General features: G+C 37.7%; 1 protein-coding gene across 1 annotated transcript in view; it reads left to right on the top strand.

Annotated features, from left to right (window-relative positions):
* The first annotated feature begins 1,369 nt into the window (after window positions 1-1,369).
* Window positions 1,370-27,688, top strand: part of SLF2 (SMC5-SMC6 complex localization factor 2) — a 49,018-nt gene continuing 22,699 nt past the window's right edge. Inside the window, exons 1-11 of the mRNA XM_029932395.1 lie at window positions 1,370-1,679; window positions 4,241-4,284; window positions 4,783-5,516; window positions 6,831-6,888; window positions 12,390-13,375; window positions 14,366-14,436; window positions 17,926-18,048; window positions 18,430-18,597; window positions 19,577-19,679; window positions 25,530-25,605; window positions 26,399-26,540. Coding sequence (XP_029788255.1) covers window positions 1,540-1,679; window positions 4,241-4,284; window positions 4,783-5,516; window positions 6,831-6,888; window positions 12,390-13,375; window positions 14,366-14,436; window positions 17,926-18,048; window positions 18,430-18,597; window positions 19,577-19,679; window positions 25,530-25,605; window positions 26,399-26,540 — 2,645 coding nt within the window. The 5' untranslated portion in view covers window positions 1,370-1,539. The remainder of the gene's footprint in view (window positions 1,680-4,240; window positions 4,285-4,782; window positions 5,517-6,830; window positions 6,889-12,389; window positions 13,376-14,365; window positions 14,437-17,925; window positions 18,049-18,429; window positions 18,598-19,576; window positions 19,680-25,529; window positions 25,606-26,398; window positions 26,541-27,688) is intronic.

Genomic DNA, 27,688 nt, shown 5'->3' on the forward strand with positions numbered 1-27,688 from the left:
CTTTTTTGGGATGCATGACAAATCTGTACTTCCACTGTTTATCTTTCACCCTCCACTCTGCAACCTTGTTGGCCACTTTATTCCTCATTAATTCTTCCTCCTAAAGGCTGACCAGGAAGGAAAGGAGGTGAACTTCAAGTCAGTCAGCCTTGCTTAGCTACACAAGCAGTCAAATCTCAGTACAAGAAACTTTATAAAGATCTGTCTACATTCCTTGGGTTATTTAAGATTTTGTTCCATCCAAATGATTGAACAGGGCTGCCAATTAAAGCTCAGACATCCTAGAGATGGCTATTTTGGTTAATAAACTTATTACAAGCAACATATAACTATTAATGTATTAAGTATATCAGCATCTGACCTGTCTCTGGAAGAGTTTATAGTAAATTAAAGTATATGTCCGAAGAGCAAAGGAAAGGGAACACTAATTTGCTCAGTACTATGACAGAGATTATGAACTGTGACGTTCACACTGCTTATCTCTTTTATAGTTTACAATTTCCCGGAAAAGTAGAATAATCATTTTATAGATGTGGAAACTGAAGCTCAGAAATACTCTGACCGGTCTCAGTTTGTAAGGAAAACCCTAACAGCCTCCAAAGCACAACCCCCTTAGAAAGGAGGACGGGAGATACCTGGCAGCTTTCGCTAATCTTGCTGTCCACACTCAACATGGGTAATTGAAAGCTGACCCTATGTTTTTTTCAAAAATCTCCAAGGAATCTGGCTGTAGAGACTTCATGGATAATTCGTTTCAACAGCTGAGAAACTAAATGCTTCTGCGGAATAAAAACAGCCTTTATTTCGGTAGGTTGTTGTTGTTGTTTTTTTCTCTCTGAAAAAAGGAGAAAAAGCATCCACCACAGCGCTTACCAAGAACGCTTACAGAATGGACAAACCTTCAGATTGGGCTGTGCAGATTACCATTTGGGCACTTTGACCTAAACTGTTAAAGAGACGACGTAATGAACAGCTGGAGATTTCCGAAGCACAATTGTATGACACTGGAAGCCCAACTGTTGGCCATCCTCACTGAAGACAGCTGCCGGGCTCAGGTTGGCTTCTGCAAACCTCGTCCCTCGCCCTCGACCAGCTGCCTGCTGCAGAGTCTGCATTGGCCCGCGCCACCCGCCCCCGCGTGCCTGCCAAGGCCGAGGCGGCCCGGATGCGACGGTGCCCTCCCGCCCCCCCAACCGCGCACGTGACGGGGGGGGGGGGTCAGTTTCCTACCCCTCCCCCTTCTTGAAAGCCCGCCTTCTCCTGAGAGGCTGCGGCTTTCCATTACGCCACTACTGGAGTGACCGCCGTGCCAGCCAGTGAGAATGCTACCCTTCCAGTGAGGCCCGCCCCCTGTTGGTCCTCAGGTTCCTTCCCGCTCACACAGGAGTCACTTCCGAAGAGAGCGAACCGCCATGAAGAGAGAAGGGGGTGCCGCCCAACTCTGCTCCGACAGCCTCCCCGAGTCCCAGCAGCAAGACGGCAACCACGCACCCAATTTCTCCAGCCACAGCTCATGCCGCCGTCGCCAGCGGCGCCGACATGACAAGGCGCTGCATGCCCGCTAGGCCAGGTTTCCCCTCATCCCCAGCCCCGGGGTCGTCGCCCCCGCGCTGCCATCTGAGACCCGGTAGTACCGCCCCTGCTGCAGCGGGAAAGAGAACAAAGAGTCCTGGGGACAGGTACCGTGCAGAGGGCTGGAGAAGGGGCCGGGTCGCGGGGGCAAGGGTATGAGGGAGGACTGCGGACACCCGCTCTTTCAGTTCCCGCCATCCTCCGCGAGCGTCGGGCCTCGGCGTTCCTCGGCCAGCAAACCCCTGCCCCGCCTCCGCGCAGGGGCTTCTGGGACTTCGAGTTTTCTTTTCTGTAGTTGGGAAGCCGGTCTCCGTCCAGTGACCATAGCCTGAATGGCTACGGAGAACCCGCCTTAGTCGAACGTGATTTTTGTCCTTTAAGGATAGCCGGACCCGGGGCCCTAACTGCTTTGTGCATATGTAGGTGGGTGTTTTTTGTATGATGTCAGTACTGTTAGTTGCTTAACAGTATAAACCATCTCTAAATCGTGGGTGAAATTATACACGATGGACGAGGGAACCCCTTCCACGAATTACTTTATAGCCCAGTATACAGGATCATACTTAACAAGAGCGTGCAGATCTGGAATGTGATGTGTTTTCCTTCAGTAACTTTACGCTTCTCCAAGAGGCTAGGTTCTTCGTGAAGATTTTGTGGGAGCTATGTAATGAGATGGGGAGTTTTATTAAATGACATCCTCTGACAATAAAAATGTTCAAATTCTCTACGCACTTGGTACTGTCTTTTTTATTTTTAAGTTTTAAAAAGCTTGTAACTTAAATTTAACAGCAATTTTATCTTCTAATACTGTGGTACAGGTCTACAATCCCTTATCTCAATTATGAAAGCCCAGAGTGCCATGAAAATCAAAAGTTTTCAGTAACTTTGGCACCATATATTACTTGGCGGCCAAACCTGACGAGAACTAATGGAAGGCTGTATATGGTCTTTATTGCATTAAGTGTATTTATATGCCGGAGAAATACTGATGTGTTCGCTTTGGGGGTGCAGTGTTACACCCCTAAGTTACCCCCTTTCTAAACTCCAGTAAATTTAAAATTCAAGAATACCTTTGACCCCAAAAGTTTAAGATAAGGGCTTGTGAGTTGTTATAATGTTTAAAACTAGTTATAAATAACTAATGGGCATTTCTGTGCATATGAAATTAGACAACTGTTCCTACTTGAAAGATTTCCTGTTTTACAGATTTCTTATATGTTTTACCCAAAACCGTTTTTGTCGCTGGTGTATTAATCAAAAAGGAGCCTGGGGTCTAATATTTTAGGAAGGGATATGATGTTACTTAGTAATTAATGTAAAGGCATGTTTAGTATAATCTTTAGTTGCTGCATAATCCTTTCCCATCTCTTTTCCTCACCCAATAACTGAGAAAATCATCTCCTTTCCTCCTTTGCAGAACCTCTAGCATTTCTAACTTTTATTCTCCATTGGAATTAATTTCCCTGATATAATTTATTTTATGAAAACAAATGCATAGATTCTTCCTTGACCTGTCACTCATATTCATTTCATAGCCAGTTAGCCTTTCTACCAACATCTCACAAACATGTGGACTCTTAGGAAACCATTATAGATGGATGTTGCTCTTCAAATGTGACCTGTAAAGTGTACAAGGGACTTGGAATGTTCAAGTTTTCTCTAAGTATTTCTACCTCATAGTGGATAAATGTTTAGGGAAACTGGTCATGTACTGCTTCTCTTTTCAGTAAAATGAATACATTTTAGCAGGATTTTGGCAGGAAGTTAATCTTTTGTTCTACATATGACATTCCTTTTTATGCCCCTGACAACTCTAAAAACATGAATCAGAATACAAATTCTGATAATATGGTTCACTTTGTTTTACTGTAAGGTGCAGAAATCCCTAACAATTAAAACAATTTGGTTTTTGTAATTGTTAACTTTCTTCCTTTCCTTGGTTTTGTGTTTTCCCCAAGCAATGTGTTATTTTTGTAAATACCTTAACAATTCCTAGATAAATAATATTTAAACACTGTTTAGTGCTGAAGACTCATTCTAATTTTTGCTGTTACTTAGATTAATAGCCTACTGTAGTACATAAAGAGGATAGTGTAAGTTTGGTACTTAATCTTCTTTGCCTTTTGGCCAGCATGCCCTTCAACCCAACTGCCTTCCCAAATGGGCCAAATCACCATGATTGCCATTCTACCGTCTACTCTTGTGTTGAGTCTGTTAAGGTTTTATTCTGTTATTATAATCTTCATTATTCATTCAGAAAACACTTATTGAGCATTATTTTGTACCAGTCACTGGAGATACCAAGCAATAGGATCAGATCCCCTCAAAATCATTTATTCTACCATGTAGCAGTAAGCTTTTCAGTCCTAGGAAGGACACTATCAAGTCACTGGATGCATACTCCAATCTTACCATTTTGGTACTATAGATTATATAAGTCTTAGTTGTGCTTTTATAAATTTACTCCTACAGGAAAAGCAAATTATATTTTCAGTTTATTATAATCAGGTTAGCAAAGCATTACTGCCATTGTCAGAATTTAATTAAACCAAGTAGTGAAATCAAATCTGTATCCTGTAAATCTACTAGTATTCTCCCTGTAGTCTGAATTATTGAGGTTTTAATATTTGCTTATGTGATACCATATTAGTTATGCTTTTATTTTCAGGAAGCAGTCAATTATAGATTTCTTCAAACCAGCTTCAAAACAAGGTATGTATACCATTAATACGTTTTTTGCAGGATCGTTTGAGGAGGGAGATGGATTCCATCTTTAAATTTCTCTTAAAGCTCTTATTTGATTAAACCCATCAAATTAAAAATATGATGAAGATGCAGTATTTTTTACAAAGATAAACAAGTTGTAAACACCATGAAGAAACTCTCTGCTGTTGTTCTTACATTTAAAATACTCCAGTCAGTAGTAGTCATTCTGCATGCTATTTTGGTTCTCTAATACAGTAACATTTTATAAATGGAGCCATAATGAGCCTACAAGATGTAGCAAAAGGGAGCTTTATGAAAGTGAGTTATTAAATAATAAGTAAACCATGTGTTAAACCCCCATAAAATGTGTATCATCATCTAAATATTGATTTGAAAATTTTTGTTATAGCTTAGTATTTTAAATGTTAACTTAAATAAATATACAAAATGGAATAGTTTGTTATTTTTAATAACATGCAATTTGTGTTTTAATTGGTCATTTAGACAGACATATGTTGGATTCTCCACAAAAATCAGACATCAAATATGGAGGAAGTGGATTGTCCATCACTGGGACAGAGCAGTTTGAAAGGAAACTATCCTCATCGAAAAAGTCTAAACCCAAAAGGGTGCCATCAGAAAAGGGCACTATTTTAGAGGCTTTCATGAAAGGCGTCAAAGAGCACCATAAAGATGGTGGTATACCTGAGTCACGTCGGCCTTGTGTGTCAATAGCCACCAAATATCCAAAGGCCGTTACAAAAGTCTATGTTCCTCCATATTGCTTGTCAAAGGAGATGAAGACACTGAAGAAAAAACACCGATCTCCAGAGAGAAGGAAGTCACTGTTCATTCATGAAAATAGCAGGGAGAAGAATGAGAGAGATCGAGACAAGACCAGTGCAGATTCCAAAAAGCAGGCCACAGTGACAGAAGCGGACATCTTCAAGAACAGTTCTCGAAGTCTTAGCAGCAGAAGCAGCCTATCCAGGCACCACCCAGGAGAAAGTCCTTTGGGAGCTAAGTTCCAGTTGTCATTAGCTTCTTACTGCAGAGAAAGAGAACTGAAGAAGTTGAGAAGGGAGCAAATGGAGCAGAGAATCAACTCAGAAAATTCCTTCTCAAAAGCAAGCACCCTATCCTTAAAATCCTCTAGTATAGAAAGAAAATGTAAACCAAGGCAGGAACAAAGTAAACAGAATGATGTCACACCGGGAAAGAGTAATCTTTCAAACCTGGTATGTGTAATAGTTACTGAATTAGCGTGGCTGCTGCTTTGTTATATCTAGAACACTAAATCTAAAAATATTTAGTGTTTGTTAACATATTGGTAGCTTTTGTTCTGGAAATAACTAATACAGAGTTTGTTTAAAAGCTAATTACATTTCCTCCAGCGGTCCATAGGACGCAGTAAGGCAGTGTTTCTTGCCCTTACTTTTTTTCAGACCAGGAACAAAAATCTTTTAAGAAAATAAGCATGGTTTTTTTAGGCAAGTATAGTCATTTTTAAATGAGGCTGTGCCTAAGTTAGATACTTGAGGAATAAAAAATCTAAAACAGTAGGAAATGTTTAGAACAAAGGTTCTCAAAATATAGGCCCCAGCCTAACAACATCAGCATCACCTGGGACCTTAGAAATGCAGATTCTCAGGCCTAACCCCAGACTCACTGAACCAGAAACTGGAGCGAAGAGTCCAGCAATCTGCAGTTAACTAGCCTTCTGGATGCTTCTGATGTACTTTAAAGTTTTGAGAATCACTGATTTAGATTATATAGAAGTCCTAAATAATTGAGAATGGGTCCTAGTCAACTTAGATGAAAACACTTAAAAAGCTATTCAGAAATACTTAACCTCATCGTATTCCCTCTTTAGAATAGACCAAATTTAGATTAGCCTAAAAGGTGATCTCCTCCCGAAGGAAGGTACCTCTGTTTCATAGAGCTTCTCTACATACAGAACAAATGGAGTTCAGATACCAAGAAAGGGCAATGTTGATAAGATGCCATGAGATTTTAAAACAGACTAAAAGTAAACCAAACTACGACATTTTAAGTGTTACCTTGTATATTGCTTGAAAATGTATTTGTGAACTCCAGGGTTTGTTTGCAAGGAGTTTGGAGTCTTTACCAGGGAAATTTGCTAACAAACGATAGAGGTTAGTAACATTTGGTCCATCATTCTAAGACGCATCGGTACTTGAAGTATTGAAGAGTAAGTTGTATCTATTTATTTGGCAAATATTAGGCTATTTCTTTATCAAAATAATGGTACAGTGCTCTAGTATTAATCTTGAGTTAACATAAATCTCTAAATTTGTATTTTGAAAATTGGCTTTATTTTATGACATTTTTACCTTTTTATGATACAAATGCCCTTCAGTTTTATAAAACTTAAGAGTTGAAAATATTTTACTATAGAAGTTTGAATTTACCTCCAAATGTAAGTGCGTGCTTTATTTGGTCTAGAAATCTGTGTTTAAATGTTATGAAGAAAAGTGTATATTTTTTACTGGCCCCGGTTCCTAATTAATTTTTTCTCATTTTGCTAAAAGGAAAATGGACATTTCTCAAGGAAAAGAGCCTCTTCTGATTCATGGGAACCTGCTTCAGGTAGAATCAAAATTAACTTACTAAATTTTAAATAAAATTGTATGTCAGTGGCATTTTTTTAAAAACAAATTTGTTTAAATATGCAGTTTGCTTCCTAGAGGTGAATTGAATGCCTCAGATTAGTTAAGTGTTGGGTAAAATTATATTGAAAAGAAATAGTCCTTGAACTTAGTTTGTGTAACCTGTGGTTTGTCTTGACTTCTTTCCCCTCTTTTAAGAGTTCCTAGCAGTATGTTTCTCATTTTGGTATTCAGTATTCTACTGCTGAGTCATGCTTACATTAAGCAGCATAATCTTATGTTATTGGAATTGTGGACTATCTGAGGTCTTGGTATTATAGATGCTTTGTATAAGATTGAAACTGCTATCATGATCCAAAACAGTGTTAGCCTAATATTTCAAATACAAAGATACCTTTTTAATATCAAATTTCAAGGACACCTACATGATACTGGTTTGTACTTCTAGTATCTATTGGTTGAGAAAACACATAATGACAAACAGCTACTGTTAATTCAGTAATTCTTAAAGTACCTGTATCTTTTTTTTTTTTTTAACTGGAAAATAGAACAGTGTAAAATTCAAACACTGGCAGAAATTTAAAACACAGAAAATGAAAGGCCCTTAGAAATAACAACTGTTAATAGTCTAGTGTATCAGATTTTTTTTCTGCCATGATTGCAAACTTTGAAAAATCGATTTTACAAATTTCTATACTCAGTAAGACAGAGTGGACATAATGATAATAGCCAACATTTATTGGGCACTTGCTGTGTGCCGTGCCCTCTTCTGTGTGCTTTTAACTAGTTTGATCTTCACATCTTTGTAAGATGGTTACTTCTAGAGATGAAAAAATAGGTACAAGGAGACAGTTGTGACTCTTTGTTCTTTAGGTTTGATGTAAAGCTCTTTTTTTTTTTTTGAAGTTTATTTATTTTGAGAGAGAGTGCAAGCAGGGGAGCGACAGAGAGAGGGAGAGAGAAAATCCCAAGCAGGCTACAGGCTGTCAGCGAGAAGCCCAATACAGGGCCTAATCTCACAACTGTGAGATCATGACCTAAGCTGAAATCAAGAGTTGGATGCTTAACTAACTGGGCCACCCAGGCACCCTTCATGTAAAACTCTTATTTTTTATATATTCTAGAAATGCAATTGCATTTTGACCAGGTGATCTCAAGTGTTAAAATCAATCTTCAGCCAAGGCTGAAACCATAGTTTACTATCATAGAAGGAGCTTCTAGGGTACAGGAATAAATTTGAAGTTTGTTTGGTTTTTAAATTTTTATCTAATTTTTACAATATCATTGATTTTAGCGATCAAATTTTATTGAATTTTGACATTATGAAGTCAAGAACAATTCCTTAGCAATGAGATTATTTCTGTATTCACAGTATAATGTAATGCCTAAGTCGCAGTATCCCCCAAAGACCAGAGACCGCCAGGGAGACCAAGTCACACATGCAATAGCAGAGGGCGATTTTATTACGGGCTTAGGCTGGCCAAGCATAAGCTCGGGCTCACAGACTTTACCAGTGGATTCATGCTGAGAGCCCCGAACAAGGGCTGAAGGGCTGAGCAGGGTTTTTATGGGGTTTGGGGAGGGGGAGTTATAGGAAATTGTGACCTAGGTACAGTGATCCAATCATTATTATACAATATTATTGACAGCAGGTTTAACCATTCACATTGTCTAGAGTATTCGTTACTTTTGGCGGGATCCAATTACAACATTTAGAGTACCTTTAAAATCAACCAATTACAGGGCAAGCCTAGGGTCTTGTTTGGCAACTATCGGGTTAACTTTAACAGTAGATAACAGGGTCCTATCTAAAGTCTCCATCTACAGGCCTCACCCTTAGGAATGCGGAGAGTGGTAGCTGGCCTTCCCTGATTGGGTGTTGTGAAGGTGGTCTCTCTTGCTCTAGGCAATGTGTAACTGCCTGTTGGTTTCAGGGAACTGAAACCTAGGCCTTCTAGATCAGAAGGGGAACTTAAAGCCTGTTTGGTTTAGACTTGTGTCCTTACAATATTTTTAGGTTTGCTCTGCCACACAAGGGGCTGTTGGTGCTGGTGTTGCCACCAGGCTCTTCAGCTTTTCTTTCTCTCTGATAATGACTAAGAAAAAAATTATCTTCAGTTCACGGGTTGCAGTGAACTGCATCATCAGTATTGACTGCAGTAGTTTCATTTATACAGACCCTCATACTAAAGTTTTTGGACAATGCTTGAAAAAGATGTTTTCTGCATATTTTCACAGGCAAATTTAAGATAGTTGCCTTCACTTATATTTTTATTTCTAATATTTTTACATGTTTCATAATCATTATTAACTATGGTTTTATAATTTTTAAATTTTTATTTTATTTTTTTAAGTTTATTTATTTATTTTTGAATGAGAGAGAGAGAATCCCAAGCAGGCTCTGCACTGTCCACACAGAACCCGATGCAGGGCTCAAACTCACGAACCATAAGATCATGACCTGAGCCAAAGTTGGATGCTTAACCAGCTGAGCCACCCAGGTGCCCCTTATGGTATTGTATTCTTAATAAATACATATTTATACTGCATTTGACTGTTGACAGAATATAAAGGAGATAAGGGGCTTTTTTATTCTAGATAACATGAGGATTGCTACTGCAGTTATACATCTCAGTTGTGATGGTGACATATATAATCACACATTTATTAATCACACACAAGTTAGAAGAATTCAGAAATGTTGGCAAAGGCATTTAGTTCTTTGGTCTTGCAGAGTCCTGTCCTTATGATGCATTTGGAGGTCCAACTTAATTCATCAGTTTATTAATGACCAATCCTCTATTAATGACCATTGGATTTTTACTTTTTTCCTATTTATAAACTCAATCCCTGTCTTATCTAAGTATTTTATATGTATATTAACAGATATTCAAAATGCGCTTAAACAGGCTACAGTTTGTACAAGCAGCGCAAAGAGAATCATGCAGCAAGAGAGCTTGCAGACAGGGGGCCGACCTGCAGTACCAGTTCGCCTCCTCTGGTTCTAGGTGTCACAAGCTCTTCATAAGCCGCTTCTTCCTAAACTTTGCCCAAAAACAGTTTGTCTCACATACTGGTCAGGTCTTCAATTCTTGAGCAAAGCAGGAATTTCTCCTCATTTCTAGCTGTATATAAATTGGCTTCTCTAGGAAAATGGAACTGAATTCATAATGGCAGTTCTGTAGGTATCTTTTTGGCAACCCCAAGCTTAAAATAATCAGTGTAAATCTACCCCAAGTCTTCTTTTTTTCTCAGTTATGTGGTTTCTAATCCCATACTATAAAGGACTCCTGTCCTTTTTTATAAGACACTTAACCCCAGTAAACTGAGTGGGTGGGCATAGGATGATTTCTTCAGGTATTAGGAAATATCTGAAGAAAAATGGAGATAGAAGCATTTGTTTATTAATTGATTTTTCATGTTTATAAATTGAGTTTTTCAGATTATATATTAAATTATCCAAATAATTGCTTTTAATTCTGGAATTATTTAATTTTTTAAAATTTTTTAATTTTTTTTAATGTTTTCTTTATTTTTGATACAGAGAGAGACAGAGCGTGAGAGGGGGAGGGGCAGAGAGAGAGAAGGAGACACAGAACAGGAAGCAGGCTCCAGGCTCTGAGCTAGCTGTCAGCACAGAGCCTGACGCGGGGCTCGAACCCACGAACGTGAGATCTGACCTGAGCTGAAGTCGGAGGCTTAACCAACTGAGCCACCCTGGCACCCCTGGAATTATTTAATTTTTTTAATCAAACTTGATTTGGGAACATTACCCATATGCAGAGAGAAACTTGATTTGGGGAATACTGATTATATAAATAGTAATCTTTAATGAATAATGGGTTTTAATTAATGATACATCATTTATTTATTTATTTATTTATTTATTTATTTATTTATTTATTTATTTATTTAGAGGCGGAAGGGCAATGAGAGACGGGAGAGAGAATCCCAAGAAGGTTTCGCATTGTCAGTGCAGAGCCCAATGCAGGGCTCGATCCAATGAACATATGCATCACACTTTTAAACACAATAAGCAATTTTTTAAGCCTGGTTAACTCAAATATATATGGTTTATTAAAGGTCTTCTGGATGGAGCTTCTAAACCTAGGTGCCTTAAAACAATGGAAATTTATTTTCTCATGGTCCTAGAAACTAGAAATCCAAAATTAAGGTTATTAGCAGGGCCATGCTCTAGCAACTCTAGGAGAGAATACTTCCTTGCCTTTTCTAGCTTCTGGTGTTTGCCTACAGTTCTTGGCATTCCTTGACTTGTAGATGCATCACTCCTATCACATGGCATCTTTTTCCTGTGTGTTTTCATGTCATCTTCCAAGTACATCTCCATGTCCATATTTCCCCTTTTGAAGGAAACCAAAGAGAAAGGCATATGGGTTCAACTAAAATGCCTTCCTGCTCCACCCCGAGAAGCACATTTTGTGAGAACCAATGGAAAGGAGCCTGAGGTGCTGCAATCCATTCCCTGTGAATTCAAGGCATGATAATGTCAAACAAAAAAATCAAGATTGCAAATTTCCCCTTTTTCTAAGAACACCAGTCATGACTGGTTTAGGACCCACCCAAATGACTTTTTTTTTTTTTTTTTTTTTGAGAGACAGAGACAGCGTGAGCAGGGGAGGGTCAGAGAGAGAGAGAGAGAGAGAGAGGGAGAGAGGGAGATACAGAATCTGAAACAAGCTCCAGGCTCTGAGCTAGCTGTCAGCACAGAGCCCAACACGGGGCTCGAACCCACGAACCATGGGATCATGACCTGAGCCGAAGCCGGACGCTTAACCAACTGAGCCACCCAGGCGCCCCACCAAATGACCTTATTTTAACTTGATTACCCCTGTAAAGAGCCTATTTCTAGTTAAGATAAGACTCTGAGATTCTGGGAGTCATTTTGAGAGCCAGAATTCAACCACAACTCATAACCCAGCTGAAGATTAGAAGGCTGTGCAGAAAAAGATAAACACTGAGGAGAAAGACGTGGGTAGATTTTTTTTTTGAGAAATTAAAATTTGTCTTGCTTTCAACTAGTGATTGTATACATGTTTTAAAGTACTATAAATTTAGATATAGAAGTATTTTATTTTTGGAACTAGTCCTTGGTCTAAGAAAAAATATATGAACTTTGAGAGAAAGTACCTCTGCAGTCCTTTCCATGATACAGATAAGCAATTTTTGTGTTTGGGGAGCAGCAGCTTAAATTTTGTTTGGGTAGTAAACTTTTAAGAGTTTTGGAATGAAAGTGAGCGTTGTTCTTAGCTTTAAATTTCTTAGACACCAGTATTTATTAGTTAGTAAAATAAATGGTAATATTAACTCTTGTTTCCTTATCCTACATATATTGAATGATCTCAGCCTAAACTTTTAGAATTTAAACTTTTTGTTGGAGTGTTCTAAACACTCACTGAATAAACTTTACTAAGATAGGAAAGTATACTTTTCACTAACCTGGCAAAAATTAAATTTTATCAGGGTCTAAGCAGAATAAATTCCCTGACAAAAGAAAAAGGAACTCTATGGACTCAGATCTGAAAAGCACAAGAGAATCTATAATGCCAAAAGTAAAAGAGTCCTTCCTCGAGAAGCGTCCTGATGGGCCACATCAGAGAGAGAAATTTATAAAACATATTGCACTGAAGACACCTGGGGATGTGTTGCGCTTGGAAGATATATCCAAGGAACCCAGTGAAGAAGTTGATCGCTCCTCTAGAGGCTTGGCACCTTCAAATTCTGGCCACCATTCTTCCAGGAATAGTGACCAAATCCGTGTGGCAAGTACCAAAGAGACTAAGATGCAGAAACCCCACTTATCTTTACCTCAGGAAAAGTCTGCAGTTAAAAAAGCTAGCAGCCTTCAGAAAAATAAACCTGCTAGCTCTGTGGCATCAAAGGAGACAAAACTCCTACCTTTACTTTCCCATGTTCCAAGTGTTGGTTCCTCTCGGGTACCATTAAATGCTAAAAATTGCACTCTTCCAGTTCCTAAAAAAGAAAAAGAGCGTTCTTCATCTAAAGAATGTTCCGCGCATTCTACAGAGTCCTCCAAACACAAGGAACACAAAGTGAAGACTGATAAAGCTGATTCTAATGTATCTTCAGGGAAAATTTCTGGGGGATCTTTGCGTTCAGAATATGGCACTCCTACAAAGTCTCCCCCAGCTGCTTTGGAAGTTGTGCCATGTGTCCCAAGCCCTACAGCACCTTCAGATAAAGCCCCTTCAGATAAAGAGAGTTCAGGAAATTCCAATGCAGGTAGCAGTGCACTGAAAAGAAAACTAAGGGGTGATTTTGATAGTGATGAAGAAAGTTTAGGTTACAACCTAGACAGTGATGAGGAAGAGGAAACATTAAAATCACTGGAAGAAATAATGGCTCTGAACTTCAATCAGACTCCCACATCTACAGGAAAGCCTCCTGCTCTTTCCAAGGGGCTTAGATCTGAATCCTCATACTGTACAGTAAGTAGTTCTGAGACCTTGATCTTTATTTGAAGAGGGGAAAATGGATTGATTAGTGAATGAGAGATATGTTGATAGCACTTATTTTAAAATTTAGTATTTGTTGTGATTCATAATTGGGCTGAAACTGGTATAATTCTTATTTGGTTGTAATGGGTTTCCCGTATCTTTAGTTTTATTACTGGAAATCAGTGGTCTCCAAACTTTTTAGATCATACACACTTCTATTAGTAAAAAAAAAAAAAATTTTTAAGCATGTACGCCAATATATATGTATACTTATATATTATATACATGTACTGCTATATTACTGTATGCTTTCTAAACTATATACAAAAACAATTTAAAAGGAAGAAGAGAAAAGTATTTTCCTATAGAAGTTATGTAGAAGTTACTATAGACTAAGTTCTACTGGAGTTTCTATAGAAGTTCCATATAAATAGAAGTTCTATTATTTTCTTCCTGCACCCCAATGGATCACCTTGCACACCCCCTGCTTTGGAGACCACTGCTGTAAATGAAGGTAGAGTGTAGAAATGTTGTTAATTGTGGTGTGCAATTTTATTTATAAAGTGCTTCATTCTATCTTGGGAATAAGCTGCATTAAATTTTAGTATGTCTGTAAAATTTGGTGGGGAAGGTATTAATGTTCCATGGTAACACCTAAAAATTTATAGTTTGATTCCACTAAAATAAAATTTAAAAATAAAGACAGGGTAGCCATGGAGCCCTTGGGTGTTTGCAGTCAGTTCCTAAGGCTGGCAGGGTTTTACAAATAGTGCCTTTCCTAATAAATGGTAAAATCAAATTGCCTGCAGTACAAAATAATAGATTTAAAGCATGATGGTAAAAATTCTCTAAGAAAGGTATCCTCCTGGCCTAGGTTATTAAAATAGAAAAATATTCTTTGGTACCCTGAATAACTTAAAACATCCCAGTTCTTCTCCTAAGATATGTTATAAAGTATCCTTAAATTTTCTTCTGTTTTAGGAACATGTTCATAGTGGAACGTACACCAATACTTTAGAACGTCTAGTGAAAGAGATGGAAGACACACAAAGGTTAGTTACCGTCGTGACTACCTTGCTAACTTTAACCTTTTCCTTATTTGCTTAGCTGGCTTTTAATTTACTTTAAAAAATCATGAGAAGTTAGCATTTTGTGTTTATATTGTTATTACAGTTTTGTAGTCAACTATGTTAGAAATAAAGTATTCTTGTTCACAGGCTGTGTGAAAAAAATCAGGTCTTTATGGTTTATTGCATTCAGTAATAATACAAATTCCTTTCTACTTACCACAACTAGAATTTAAGTCGTAGCTGAATTTCTTGATTAAAAGTACAGGCAGAATTTTTTTGTGTATTTTTTATTGTGGTAGATAGAATACATATATAACTTTATGACTGTAATCATTTTTATTTTTATTTTGTGTGTGTGTTTTCTTTCTTTTTTTTTATAATAGTTTATTGTCAAGTTGGTTTCCATATAACACCCAGTACTTCTCCTCACAAGTGTCCCCCACCATGACCATCACCCCCTTCCCTCCATCCCCCTCCCCCCTCAGTCCACAGTTCGTTTTCAGTATTCAGTAGTCTCTCATGATTTGTGTTCCTCACTCTCCCCAGCTCTCTTTTCCCCTTCCCCTCCCTATGGTCCTCTGTTAGGTTTGTCCTGTTAGACCTATGAGTGCAAACATACGGTATCTGTCCTTCTCTGCCCGACTTATTTCGCTTAGCATGACACCCTCAAGGTCCATCCACTTTCCTACAAATGGCCATATTTCATTCTTCCTCATTGCCATGTAGTTCTCCATTGTGTGTGTGTATATATATATATATATATATATGTATATATACACACACATTTTCCACATCTTCTTGATCCACTCATCAGGTGATGGACATTTAGGCTCTTTCCATGATTTGGCTATTGCAGAAAGTGCCGCTATGAACATTGGGGCACATGGGCTCCTATGCATTAGCTCTTCTGTATCCTTTGGGTAAATCCCAAGCAGTGCTATTGCTGGGTCATAGGGGAGTTCTATGGATAGTTTTTTGAGGAACCTCCATACTGTTTTCCAGAGCGGCTGCACCAGTTTACATTGCCACCAACAGTGTAGGAGGGTGCCCGTCTCTCCACACCCTCGCCAGCATCTATATTCTCTTGATTTGTTCATTTTAGTGATTCTAACCAGTGTGAGGTGGTATCTCAGTGTGGTTTTGATTTGTATTTCCCTGATGATGAGTGACACTGAGCATCATTTCATGTGCCTGTAGGCCATCTGGATGTCCTCTTTGGAGAAGTGTCTGTTCAGGTCTTCTGCCCATTTCTTCACTGGATTAGTCATTAAATAAGCAGTTCACTGGCATTTAGTATATTAACGTTGTTGTGCAACCATCACCACCATCCACCTCCAGGACTTTTTTCTTTATCTTCCCTAATTGAAATTCCCCACCCATTAAATAATAATTCCCCATCTTCCTCTTCTCCAAGCCCTTGGCAACTACCATTCTGCTTTCTGTCTCTATGATAAACTATTCAGGGTACCTCATATAAATGAGATCATACAGTATTCATCCATTAATACTGGCTTATTTCACTTAGCATAGAGTCTTCAAGGTTTATCCGTGTTGTAGCATGTTATCAATTTCCTTCCATTTTAAGGTTAAATAATATACTATTATATGTATATACCACATTTTATTTATCTATTCATCCTTTGATGGACAGTTGAATTGCTTCTATTTTTAAGTTATTGGAAGTATTGCTTCTGTGAACATGGGTGTAGAAATATCTCTTCTAGTCCCTACTCAGTTCTTTTGGGTATAGACCCAGAAGTGGGATTGCTGGATCATACAGTGATTCTATACATAATTTTTTCATGAACTGCCGTTCTGTTTGCCACAGTGACTGCACCATTTTACCTTCCTACCAGTGGTGCCCAAGGTTCCAGTTTTCTTGCATCTTCACCAACACTTGATATTTTCTGGTTTTTTGATAATAGCCAAACAAATGAGTATGAAGTGGTTCCTCATTATGGTTTTGATTTTCACTTTCCTAATAACTAATGACCTTGAGCATCTTTTCATGTCCTTATTGGCCATTTATATAGCTTCTTTGGAGAAATGTTTATTCTAATCCTTTGCTTAGTCTTGAATTGGGTTGTTTGGGGGTTTTTTTGTTTGCGTAGGTAGAACTTTTTTAAATACTTTTATGTTCACCTAGTCCAATTGAAACCAGCAAGGTCAGACATGGTATTTCCACATCAAGTTGCTCTTAAGGAAGAAGTGTAGAATTATGTTTCTCTCTCTTTCTTTCTCTGTCACTGTACCTGTCTCCCTCTCTCCCTCTCCCTCTCTCACACACATATACACACAGAAACCAAAAAGTTCGAGAATCATAATGGCCCCAGTAAAATTTGTCACTAGTTATAAACTGATTTTTCTAATGAGGGGAAAAATATATTTCTTATTTAAGAAATATCCTCAAAACTAGCTCAGAGAACTTCACTAAAAGCTCGGCTGACTTGAATTTAGTATATATGTGTCCCAAACTTGATAAACAAGTTGGCTAACCATAGGAATTACAATTAGTAGGTCAGAAGTGTTCCCTTTTCTAAATTTAATTAGAGAAATTATCTCTATTGTACAATTCTTTAAACAGTTCATGAATTCATGTGATATGTGATATCAGATCTGAAGTTGTTTATTTAAATTGAACGTTGTACAGACCAGAGGCAAAGATGCTAGTTTGATCTGATGATTGATTCTTTCCTGTATTGATAGAGCAGTAATATTTACCAGTCATTTATTATTGTACTATACTTATCTACTGTGGGGCTGGAGCTGGGAGTAAAGACCTTGATTAAAATAACTTATTCCTGGCAAGCAGTATAAGCAGGGACTCCAGAGCTAGATTCTCTGGCTTTGAGTCCCAGCTCCTTGCAATGAGCTTGAGCATGTTAGCTTTCGTAAAGTCTGTTTCCTCATGTAAAAAAGGGGTAAAAGTAAACTACCACATGGGGTTGTTGGGAAAGTTAAAAGAATTAATACATAAAGTCTTTAATACATGCCTATCACATAGCAAGTGCTCAGTGTTAGATATTGTGATGTTAGTGAAGATGACAATAATGACGACTGCTACTGCTAGAAATCTAATTAACATTGTCAGGTTGTTGGTCTGCGAGAGGGCACATGAGCATTAGAGGCTAGAGGGAATAATGAAATTATTCTTTGCCATTTTTCCTTCCCCTCTCTCTAAGTGATTTGGATATCATTCTTAAAGTCTTAGCCGTAAAGAAATACTCAAGTCTTCGGTGTGATGGAACACTGTGAGGTATCTTACCAATTTAGGTAAAAGTCTGTTATACATCATGATGCTTTTTGGGAAGCTTGATTTAAGCTGTAGTGTAACAGTTTGTCACATAACAAGATACTTAATAAGAGATTGGATTTGGGGGGTTTGTTTTGTTTTTTGGTGCTGCTTTTAGGCATAAACTAAAGATTATTTTAGGGTATACCATTTACTGTAACATTTCTTTCAATTCTAAGGCTAGATGAACTGCAGAAGCAACTACAGGAAGACATAAGGCAGGGCCGAGGTATTAGATCCCCCATCAGAATTGGAGATCAAGACAGTACGGATGATGAGGACGGCCTCCTAGAAGAGCACAGGTGCAGCATTTTTCATAATGTATACTCTGTTAAGTTTACATTTTTAAATTTTGTTTGTGTAAAATAAATGGACCATTGATGGTTATTTACTGAGTAATCTATGGTGGTTTTCTAATCCATTTATATATTTTAAAGGGCAAATGTTAAGGCCAAGTTGCATTTTTGTCTTTTGTTCTGGTTATGGTTTCTCTCCACACAGACCCATTTACTGACTTTGGGCTAACTACTAGCAAAAAGTGGGAGGACCAAAACACATGTTCTTATGCTAGTCGTCTTCTCTGGGATTAACATTGGTCCTAAGAAAGGTTTTCTTTGTACCCAACCTTTAAACACCATATGCAGTGAAACTATTTGGTATTCAATAATTTTCTTTTATTCCAGGGAATTTCTAAAGAAATTTTCAGTTACAATTGATGCTATTCCTGATCATCACCCAGGTGAAGAAATATTTAATTTCCTCAATTCTGGAAAAATTTTCAATCAGTATACCTTGGATTTAAGAGACTCTGGCTTTATAGGACAGAGCGCTGTAGAAAAGCTTATTCTTAAGTAAGTAGAAAAATAGAAAAACATTTTATTTTTTCCTATATAAAAATTATCCTAAAAGAGTTCTAACTTGCATAATCTCCTAAAAGATTGATTTCTATGATGACCTTTCCAGTTTCCTAATCCTTACTGCTATTGTTTTTTGTGTTTTATTGATTATGGAATCAGTGTAAGATGGTCTCTTGGCATATTATATGCCTAACTAATAAAGATTAGTTGGGATTAAGATCAGCATGTAATAATAGTAACTGCCAAGATAGCAGAGGCTTTAACAAAAAGTATATTTATTTCTTATGTGAAAGAAGTTCAGAGATAGGAAGTCCAGGGCTGCTGTTTCACCATATAATCTTCTCCACCATCCTTAGCACCTGGTTGTCTCAAGTGCTACTGGTATTCCAGCCTTTACATTGAAATCCCCAGAAATCTCACTTACGACTAGTTAGGTAGAACTTAATCAACATGGCCACACCTAATTAATAAAGAAGACTGGGAAATTATTTTTGTTTCAGGCAGCAAGTATACCCAGATAAAAATCAGATCAGTTGCCAGGAGGAAAGGCAAGAATAGGTATTGGTTTGGGCAACTAGCAGTCTGTACCACATGCCCAAACTAATTTCTCTCAGCACATGATACCTCAGATCCAGAGAGATCACATTAATTCTGGTGGTGAGGTTTGGGAAGTACAGACCCAAGCTGGCAAAAGCAGACCATGCACTAATAAGCTTAAAAGCTACGTTCTCAACACTGCCAGCTCGTGTAGATTTGTCCACCACGTAAATCTGGAGACAGGCCAACAGACTGGATCAGCTCTGGGCTATCACTTGAATTTCCTTTATAGTAACCCATCCATAGTGGGGTAGAGCCCACCTCTGTGGACCGACAATGGTGTGCTTGCCCGTTTCCCTGATTATGTCAGATGTGATGGTGGTAGAAGTTTCTTACTGTGAAAGTAATGGTCATTAATTTCATTTTGTTTTTTCAGATCAGGAAAAACAGATCAGATTTTTTTGACAACACAAGGCTTCCTTACCTCTGCTTATCACTATGTCCAGTGTCCTGTACCTGTGTTAAAGTGGCTGTTTCGGGTAAGAGAAAGGTTTGGGGAGTATAGTTGTCTCCTATTGTATTTCCTAGTCAAAAACAATATATCACATTTGTACGTTACTAGAGAAAAAGTTAGCACATCAAACCCATGGTTTCAGTGGGTTAAAATGAGGCAAAAGAGTCAGTGTAGGAAGATTGTATGTAAAGGAAACGCTAAGGCCTATAGTGTGCAGAATAGTCTGTAATGTTAGTTGTACCTAAGACATTTCATCACAATGGCAAATCATTATTATAGTTACATATTCCTTTTTTCTTTTTTAATGTTTATTTTTTAGAGTGAGACAGCACAATCGGGAGGGGCAGGAAGAGAGGAAGACACAGAATCCAAAGCAGGCTTCAGGCTCTGAGCTATTAGCACAGAACCCGATGTGGGGCTCAAACCCACAAACCATGAGATCATGACTTGAGCTAAAGCCAGATGCTTAACTGACTGAGACACTATTATTCTTAGTTTTAGAAGAGTTCTTCTAATTGTTACATTACCTGTTTTGGGGGTGGGAGCTTTGTGGGGTTTTTAAAAATCTTTCTTTTAATCCCATTTTTATGGAGATTAGTGTATATATATTTTTAGGATTTGATGTGTTTTCTAATATTTCCCCATTTGTACATAAATATCTCCAACCAAATGTTTCTCTTCCCCATTCATGTTTAATTCTTAAATCCACTTAAATAATTACCTAAATTTTGGGGTGCCTGTGTGGCTCAGTCAGTTAAGCGTTCAACTCTTGGTTTCAGCTCAGGTCATGACCTCACAGTTTCATGGGTTTGAACCCCCTGTCAGGCTCTGTGCTGATAGTGCAGAACCTGCTTGGGATTCTCTCTCTTTTGTTCTCTCTTTACCCCTCCCCCACTCACAGGGTCTCTGCTCTCTTTAAATAGAAAACTTTAAGAAAAATTTTTAGGGGTGCCTGGGTGGCTCAGTCAGTTAAGTGCCCAACTTTGGCTCAACTCATGATCTCATGGTTCGTGGGTTTGAGCCCTGTGTGGGGTTCTGTGCTGACAACTCAGAGCCTGGAGCCTGTTTCAGGTTCTGTCTCTCTCTCTCTCTCTCTCTCTCTCTCTCTCTCTCTCTCTCTGCCCCTCCCCCACTCATTTACGCACGTTCTCTCTCTCTGTCTCAAAAATAAATAAACTCTAAAAAAATTTTTTTAAGTCTTATAGAAAAATATCTAAATTTTTATATTATCTGCATGGTAACTTTGTAAATATCAGTGGTATCAAAAAATATTATTTTGTGTGAAGTAAGAAGTGGGAGAAATAGGGGTGCCTGGGTGGCTCAGTCGGTTAAGCCTCCGGCTTCGGCTCAGGTCAGATCTCACGTTCATGGGTTCAAGCACCGCGTCAGGCTCTGTGCAGACAGCTAGCTCAGAGCCTGGAGCCTGCTTTCGGTTCTGTGTCTCTTTCTCTCTCTGCCCCTCCCCCTCTCATGCTCTGTCTCTCTCTGTATCAAAAATAAGCAAAACATTAAAAAAAATAAAAAAAAAAGAAGTGGGAGAAATATAAGGAGTTTCTATCCTGGATTTTAAGATAGCATCTCAAAGAATCTCATATTTGGTGAGAACTAGACATTACAGTATAGCCTTTTTTTTCATTTTTTTCATATAGCTGGCATTTTTGAGTACCACAATGGAGAGAACCACAATGAAAAAAACCCACATTTCTGATCTCCTGAGACTCACATTCTAGGACGATAGAGGAGACAGACAATAAATGTGTATGTGTGTATGCATATTTAGAGATCCATTATGTCACATGCTAATTGCTATGAAGAAATAGTAGGCTAGGGTAGATACAGAGAAGTACCGAATGGGGGACAAAAGCTTCCTTTTTTAAATGTATATGTAAGATAGTTGATAATAAGGGCCTTACTGGTAAGGTGAGGTCTGAAGAAAGATCTGAGAAGAAAACAATGGAATGGGCCCTTGCCACTGTGGGGGCAGGGGCGTCAGTGGGGCGGCCGCGGGGCAGGAGCAGTACTTCCAGTGGTTAGGAGCTTATTACTACTTGGACTCCAGTTAAAAAAACTTTTTCATAAACTGTCCTAATTAAATAAAAAATTGCCTCCCCATGGTTTTTATATTGTGGTACTAATTATCTTTTCTAGAGCTTTCCAGAATATGTTTCATCTAACAGTTCTTCATTCATTTTAAAACAACTATCACGACCCTAATCTCTCCCCAACACTAAACTTCCTCCAGTCACTAAATTTCTAGTCCCTTTACGGATCATCTTTCTGAATGACCTTTAGCTCCTAAAATTGTCTCCCATAAATGCATATATGCTCTGGATAAGGTCTTTTTTTAATGTTTATTTTTGAGAGAGAAAGAGAGCATGTGTGTGAGTGGGGGAGGGGCAGAGAGAGAAAGAAGACACAGAATACAAAACGGCTCCAGGTTCTGAGCTGTCAGCACAGAGCCCGATGTGGGACTGAAACTCACAAGCCGTGAGATCATGACCTGAGCCAGAGTTGGACACGTTGCCCCAAATAAGGTATTTCTTAACAACAGTCTCCAGTGAGACTCTTTCCCACTTACCCACCGACATACTTTTATTTCTATAGTTCAAAATTTCATTTGCAGTCATGCCAGGGTTTTGTTATTCTCTAATTATGTAATATATCTTTTCTTAAACTTACACATTTATCTGTGTTAATTTTTATCTGTGGGTCCTCATGGCCTTTTTTTAAAATGTTTATGAGGGAGAGAGGGCATGAACGGGAAAGGGGCAGAGAGAGAGGATCGCAAGGAGGCTCCGCACAACCAATGAGGATCCCAATGTGGGGCTCGAACTCATGACCCATGAGATCACACCCTGAGCTGGCATCAAGAGTCTGATGCTCCAGTGACTGGGCCACCTAAGTGCCCTCCTCATTATAGTCTTTAAAACCCTGATGATAACATAGAAGCATTTTGTTATATAAGGGGTTTTTATACTTTTCATATTCTTTGAAATCTAGAGTCGCCTGGGTGGCTCAGTTGGTTAAGTGGCCAACTTCAGCTCAGGTCATGATCTCACTGCTGATGAGTTCAAGCCCCATGTCAGGCTCTTTGCTGACAGCTCAGAACCTGGAGCCTGCTTCTGACTCTGTGTCTCCTTCTCTCTGAACCTCTCTCCCCGCCTCACACTCTGTGTGTGTCTCTCTCTCTCAAACATAAATTAACGTTAAAAAAAATTTTTTTAAAGGAAACTAATAATCATTCATTAATCACTTTTTCTGTGTAAAACACTTTGTCTCATCTCTCCTTTTTAATTCCAAGTTCCATTTTTCATGATGGACAGACATACCAATTTATAAGTATTTTTCTTTTTTAGAAAGCGTGTCAGAATTTATTTTAATGCTATCTAACATTTTCTTTAATCTTTTTTTACCCAAAGAATACAAAAACACTAACTCAAAAGAATATATACATCCTGATGTTTATTGCAGCATTATTTACAATAACCAAATTATGGAAGCAGCCCAAGTATCTGTTGATAGATGAGTGGATAAAGTTGTACGTGCAGTGTGCGAGCACGCACACACACACAGACACACACATACATACACAATGGAATATTATTCAGCCATAAAAAAAGAATAAACTCTATGGTCCTAACAATTTGTAAATTTGTTAAAAGGTAATTAAAATGTTTGCAGTTTCCTGATTTTTTTCATAACTGTCTAAAACTAGACACTTTACTATTTAAAAACCTTTCCAAATGGAATTCATGCTTGAGTCTGAAAACTTCAAGTAAAATGAAAGAAGGATTTTTTTAAAAGGCTTATTATTTAAAAGGCTTTAGCGTCCCCCATTTCCAGGGACTGCTATATTTTAGTGTTCTCTAGATTGTTCTCTGTGTGACATAGATTGCTGTATGATAGTATAAATAGAATATGTGCTGCCTTATGATTTTTTAATTTCAGATAACAAATTATTATTTTCATGTCAGTATAGGTATGTTGTCATCCTTTTTAAGGGCTTTATAGTAGGCTGTTGTAGTGTTATGCTATAATCTAGTTAACCCAGTCTCCATTGATAAGACATTAAATTGTTATATACACCTCTACACATTTATCTCCCAGTACTGTGTTGCCCACCTTAGAATTCATTACCACCCAAAAAAGATTGTTACCCAAAACTTGTCCTGTTTCCAAACATGCCTTTGAATGGTGCCACCACTAGTGGCAAAGCATAACACAAACATTATAACAGACTTTGACACAGGCTGATTTTGAAAATGGCACAGACACACAAATGACACAAATACAAACATACAGTAACACAGATATGCCTGATTGAAACCAGAGCTTGGGTTATTCTCCCTTATGTGTTAGATTTAAATTTACTATAATCATAAACTACGGCTGCAAAACAAAAAGGAAAGAAATGTTTTCCCCTACAAAACCACCTTAACATTACTTTCAGGGGCCCCTGGGTAGTTCAGTTGGTTAAGCATCCAACTCTTGATTTTGTTTGGCTCAGGTCATGATCTTATGGTTGGTCAGCTCGAGTCCTGAATCAGGCTCTGCCCTGACAGTGTGGAACTTCTTAGGATTCTCTCTCTCTCTCTTAAAATAAACAGTAAAACTTCAATATGTTATATGATTCTTTAAAAATTTTTTTTAACTTGAGATTTTGTTCCAAAAAAAAATGGTCCTGTAAAGTTAAATTATATGCCTCTGCATATAAATTTCTCTATGTAGAGGCGCCTGGGTGGCTCAGTCGGTTGAGCGTCAGGCTTCAGCTTAGGTCATGATCTCATGGTTTGTGGGTTCAAGCCCCATGTCAAGCTCTGTGCTGACAGCTGGCTCAGAGCCTGGAGCCTGTCTTCAGATTCTGTGTCTCCCTCTCTCTCTGACCCTCCCCTACTCATGCTGTCTCTCTCTCTCTCAAAACTAAGTAAAACATTTAAAAAATTTTTTTTAAATTTCTGTATGTAAAAAGGCTAACTAGATCAAAGTATAAGGACAATAACTTTGCTTAAATATTACCAAATTGCTTTTTAAATTTTACCAGATTATACTTACAATGAACATACTACCTCTTTCCTTGTACCCTGTGAACATGGTATTATCAACATTCTCAATCTTTAACAATGTCAGAGTCAAGCTTCTCTTGACAAGCTAATGATAGCTTGTCATTTCTCTTTGCATTTCTTTGATTACTAGTGATATTGAATGTCTTTTAAAATATTGATATATTAAATTACATGTTATATTTTTTCAAATATTTTTACTAGTTTGTGATTTGATTTTTGCTTATTATCAACTATCAATTGGCCTCTTCATTGATGGTTTTTGGAACTTTTCACCTGATGTGAACTAGAAAGACTTTTTTTTTTTAAATGTTTTTTATTTATTTTTGATACAGAGAGAGACAGAGCATGAGAGGGGGAGGGGCAGAGAACTAGAAGCAGACTCCAGGCTCTGAACTGTCAGCACAGAGCCTGATATGGGGCTCAAACCCACGAACGTGAGATCTGACCTGAGCTGAAGTCGGAGGCTTAACCGACTGAGCCACCCAGGCACCCCAAGAAAGACATTTTTTGATAGTTTTCAAATGTTATATTTGTGTAATTTTAAATGAAAGTTGTAAAAATGATCAGCATGTTTGAATGGAAGCGGCCTTGATTTTAGAATCAGACCTGGATTTAAGTTCCAACTTCTCATGTATTGCCCTGTCTGCCCATATGTAATGATGTATGACCACTTCTTAAGATTATTGTAAGGCATTAAAAGGAAATGCACATAAAATACCATATTAAAGGAAATGCACATGAAACGCTTTTATAAATGCATGGCAAATAGTAAATGCTTGTTTTCTTCTTAATACTCTTATCTACTTTGGCAGATGATGTCGGTTCATACAGACTGTATTGTATCTGTGCAGATTTTAAGTACATTGATGGAAATAACGATTAGAAATGGTGAGTATATAAACTTACTGATTAGCTGTGTGAATTATTTGTTGCTATGTACACAGGCTTCATATTGCTAAACATTTAAATTATTCAGATATACAGAATAAAAATTTTTGTGATCTAAAATCTTTAATAATGAAATAAAACTCCAATAAAAAATGAGTATCTGCATTTTTCTAGTTGCATTGAGAAAAAGGGTATAAGATCTTGACGTGACAACCCTTACCTAATATTTACCAACTCATGGGTTACTGTCCTGGGTAAGTGGAAATGGCAAATTTGTTTGTTTATTTATTTAGCCATTTACTTTAACCGGCTTATTGGTAAACGAGTATTGTGCTGATTATGCACTGAGGAGATTGAAAATATCCACTACAGAAATGTTAAAAATTGCTTTCTCGCCTTTGAGATCTATTAAATGAAACAAGCATTGTGATTTATGTGTTTTATTTGTTTTGAGGATTGGGACTATATGAGCAATGAAAATGGCAAAATCTTCTTGTATTAGCAGTAATTGATATTTTACTGTTGTTATTTTCAGACTTTTCAAAATGTGTTACTTCTCTGAGTTACACACATTTATTTATCGTCACTCTCAGATACTTTCATAAATGTCATCTCCTTCACATTTACATAAAAATGTACAATTCCTATGTGATCATTCTGAATAACTATATTGCTTACATATCATTACCAGATGTCATGTCTGTAAAATCATTATAATAATTCATGTTTCACATGCAGACTGCGCATTTGTGAACCTGGAATTTGGGATAAAATTTTTTTTTCTATTAACTAGATACCTTCAGTGATTCACCAGTTTGGCCCTGGATCCCATCATTATCTGATATAGCAGCTGTGTTTTTCAATATGGGAATTGATTTTAGGTCTTTGTTTCCTTTGGAGAATCTTCAACCAGACTTTAATGAAGACAATCTAATGTAAGTTTTTCTTTTCCATAACTCAAAAACATTCTTTTAAACAGTGTATAATATAATAATAGTTAATATTCATTTGATAAGTGCAGTACCCATTCTTGGTTTTTTTTTAATCTTTCAAAGTTAAAATGAATCTTAAAATATACACATTTTTAATCTAAAACTCATTACCATGGGGGTACCTTAGGTGGTCAATCGATTAAGCATCTGAATCTTGGTCTCAGATCAGGTCTTGATCTCAGGGTTGTCATTTCAAGCTCTGCATTGGGCTGCATGCTGCTGGGCTTGGAGCCTATTTTTAAAAAAAGTTATAATGTTTAACAAGGAAGAAAATGAAACATTTAAAATCTTTATTTTTAAATAGCACTGCCCATTGTTACTTGACATTATTCTGTTGGAGGTACTGAGTAAAACAATTAGATAAAAGAAAACATAAGAGATATAAAAACTGCAAATAAGTTGGTGAAAGTTTCATTATTTGCAGAAATGTCTCAATGTATACAAAGGAGCCTAACCCTCAGCTGAAAAGCTGTAACAAAACAAAACAAAACAAAAAAAAACAAGAGAAATTGGTATGGGCCTGGCTCAGGCAGTAGAGCCTGCCACTTTTTTTTTTTAATTTTTTTTGATGTTTTATTTATTTTTGAGAGAGAGAGATAGCATGAATAGGGGAGGGTCAGAGAGAGAGGGAAACACAGAATCTGAAGACAGGCTCCAGGCTCTGAGCTAGCTGTCAGCACAGAGCCTGAAGCGGGGCCCAAACCCACGAACTGTGAGATCATGACCTGAGCTGAAACCAGACACTCAACTGACTGAGCCACCCAGGCGCCCAGAGCATGCCACTCTTAATCCCAAGATTGTGAATTCAAGCCCCACATTGGGCATAAAGCCTACTTTAAAAAATAGAGAAATTGTTATGGATGTTAGGATACAAACAAACTTAATAAAGAGAAGTTAGTAACCTCAGATAGATGAATTGTACCTAGTTTAAGAGATAAACTGGGCATCTTAGTCAGTAGAGCATGTGATTTGGATCTGAGTTTAAGCCCCACATTGAGGGTAGAGACTACATTAAAAATGTTTTAATAAAATCTTTTTAAAAAAGGTAAACGAGAGGTACCAGTCAGTTAAGCTCTGACCTCAGCTCAGGT

This window comes from Suricata suricatta, chromosome 2, assembly GCF_006229205.1.
Source record: "Suricata suricatta isolate VVHF042 chromosome 2, meerkat_22Aug2017_6uvM2_HiC, whole genome shotgun sequence".
NCBI lineage: Eukaryota > Metazoa > Chordata > Mammalia > Carnivora > Herpestidae > Suricata > Suricata suricatta.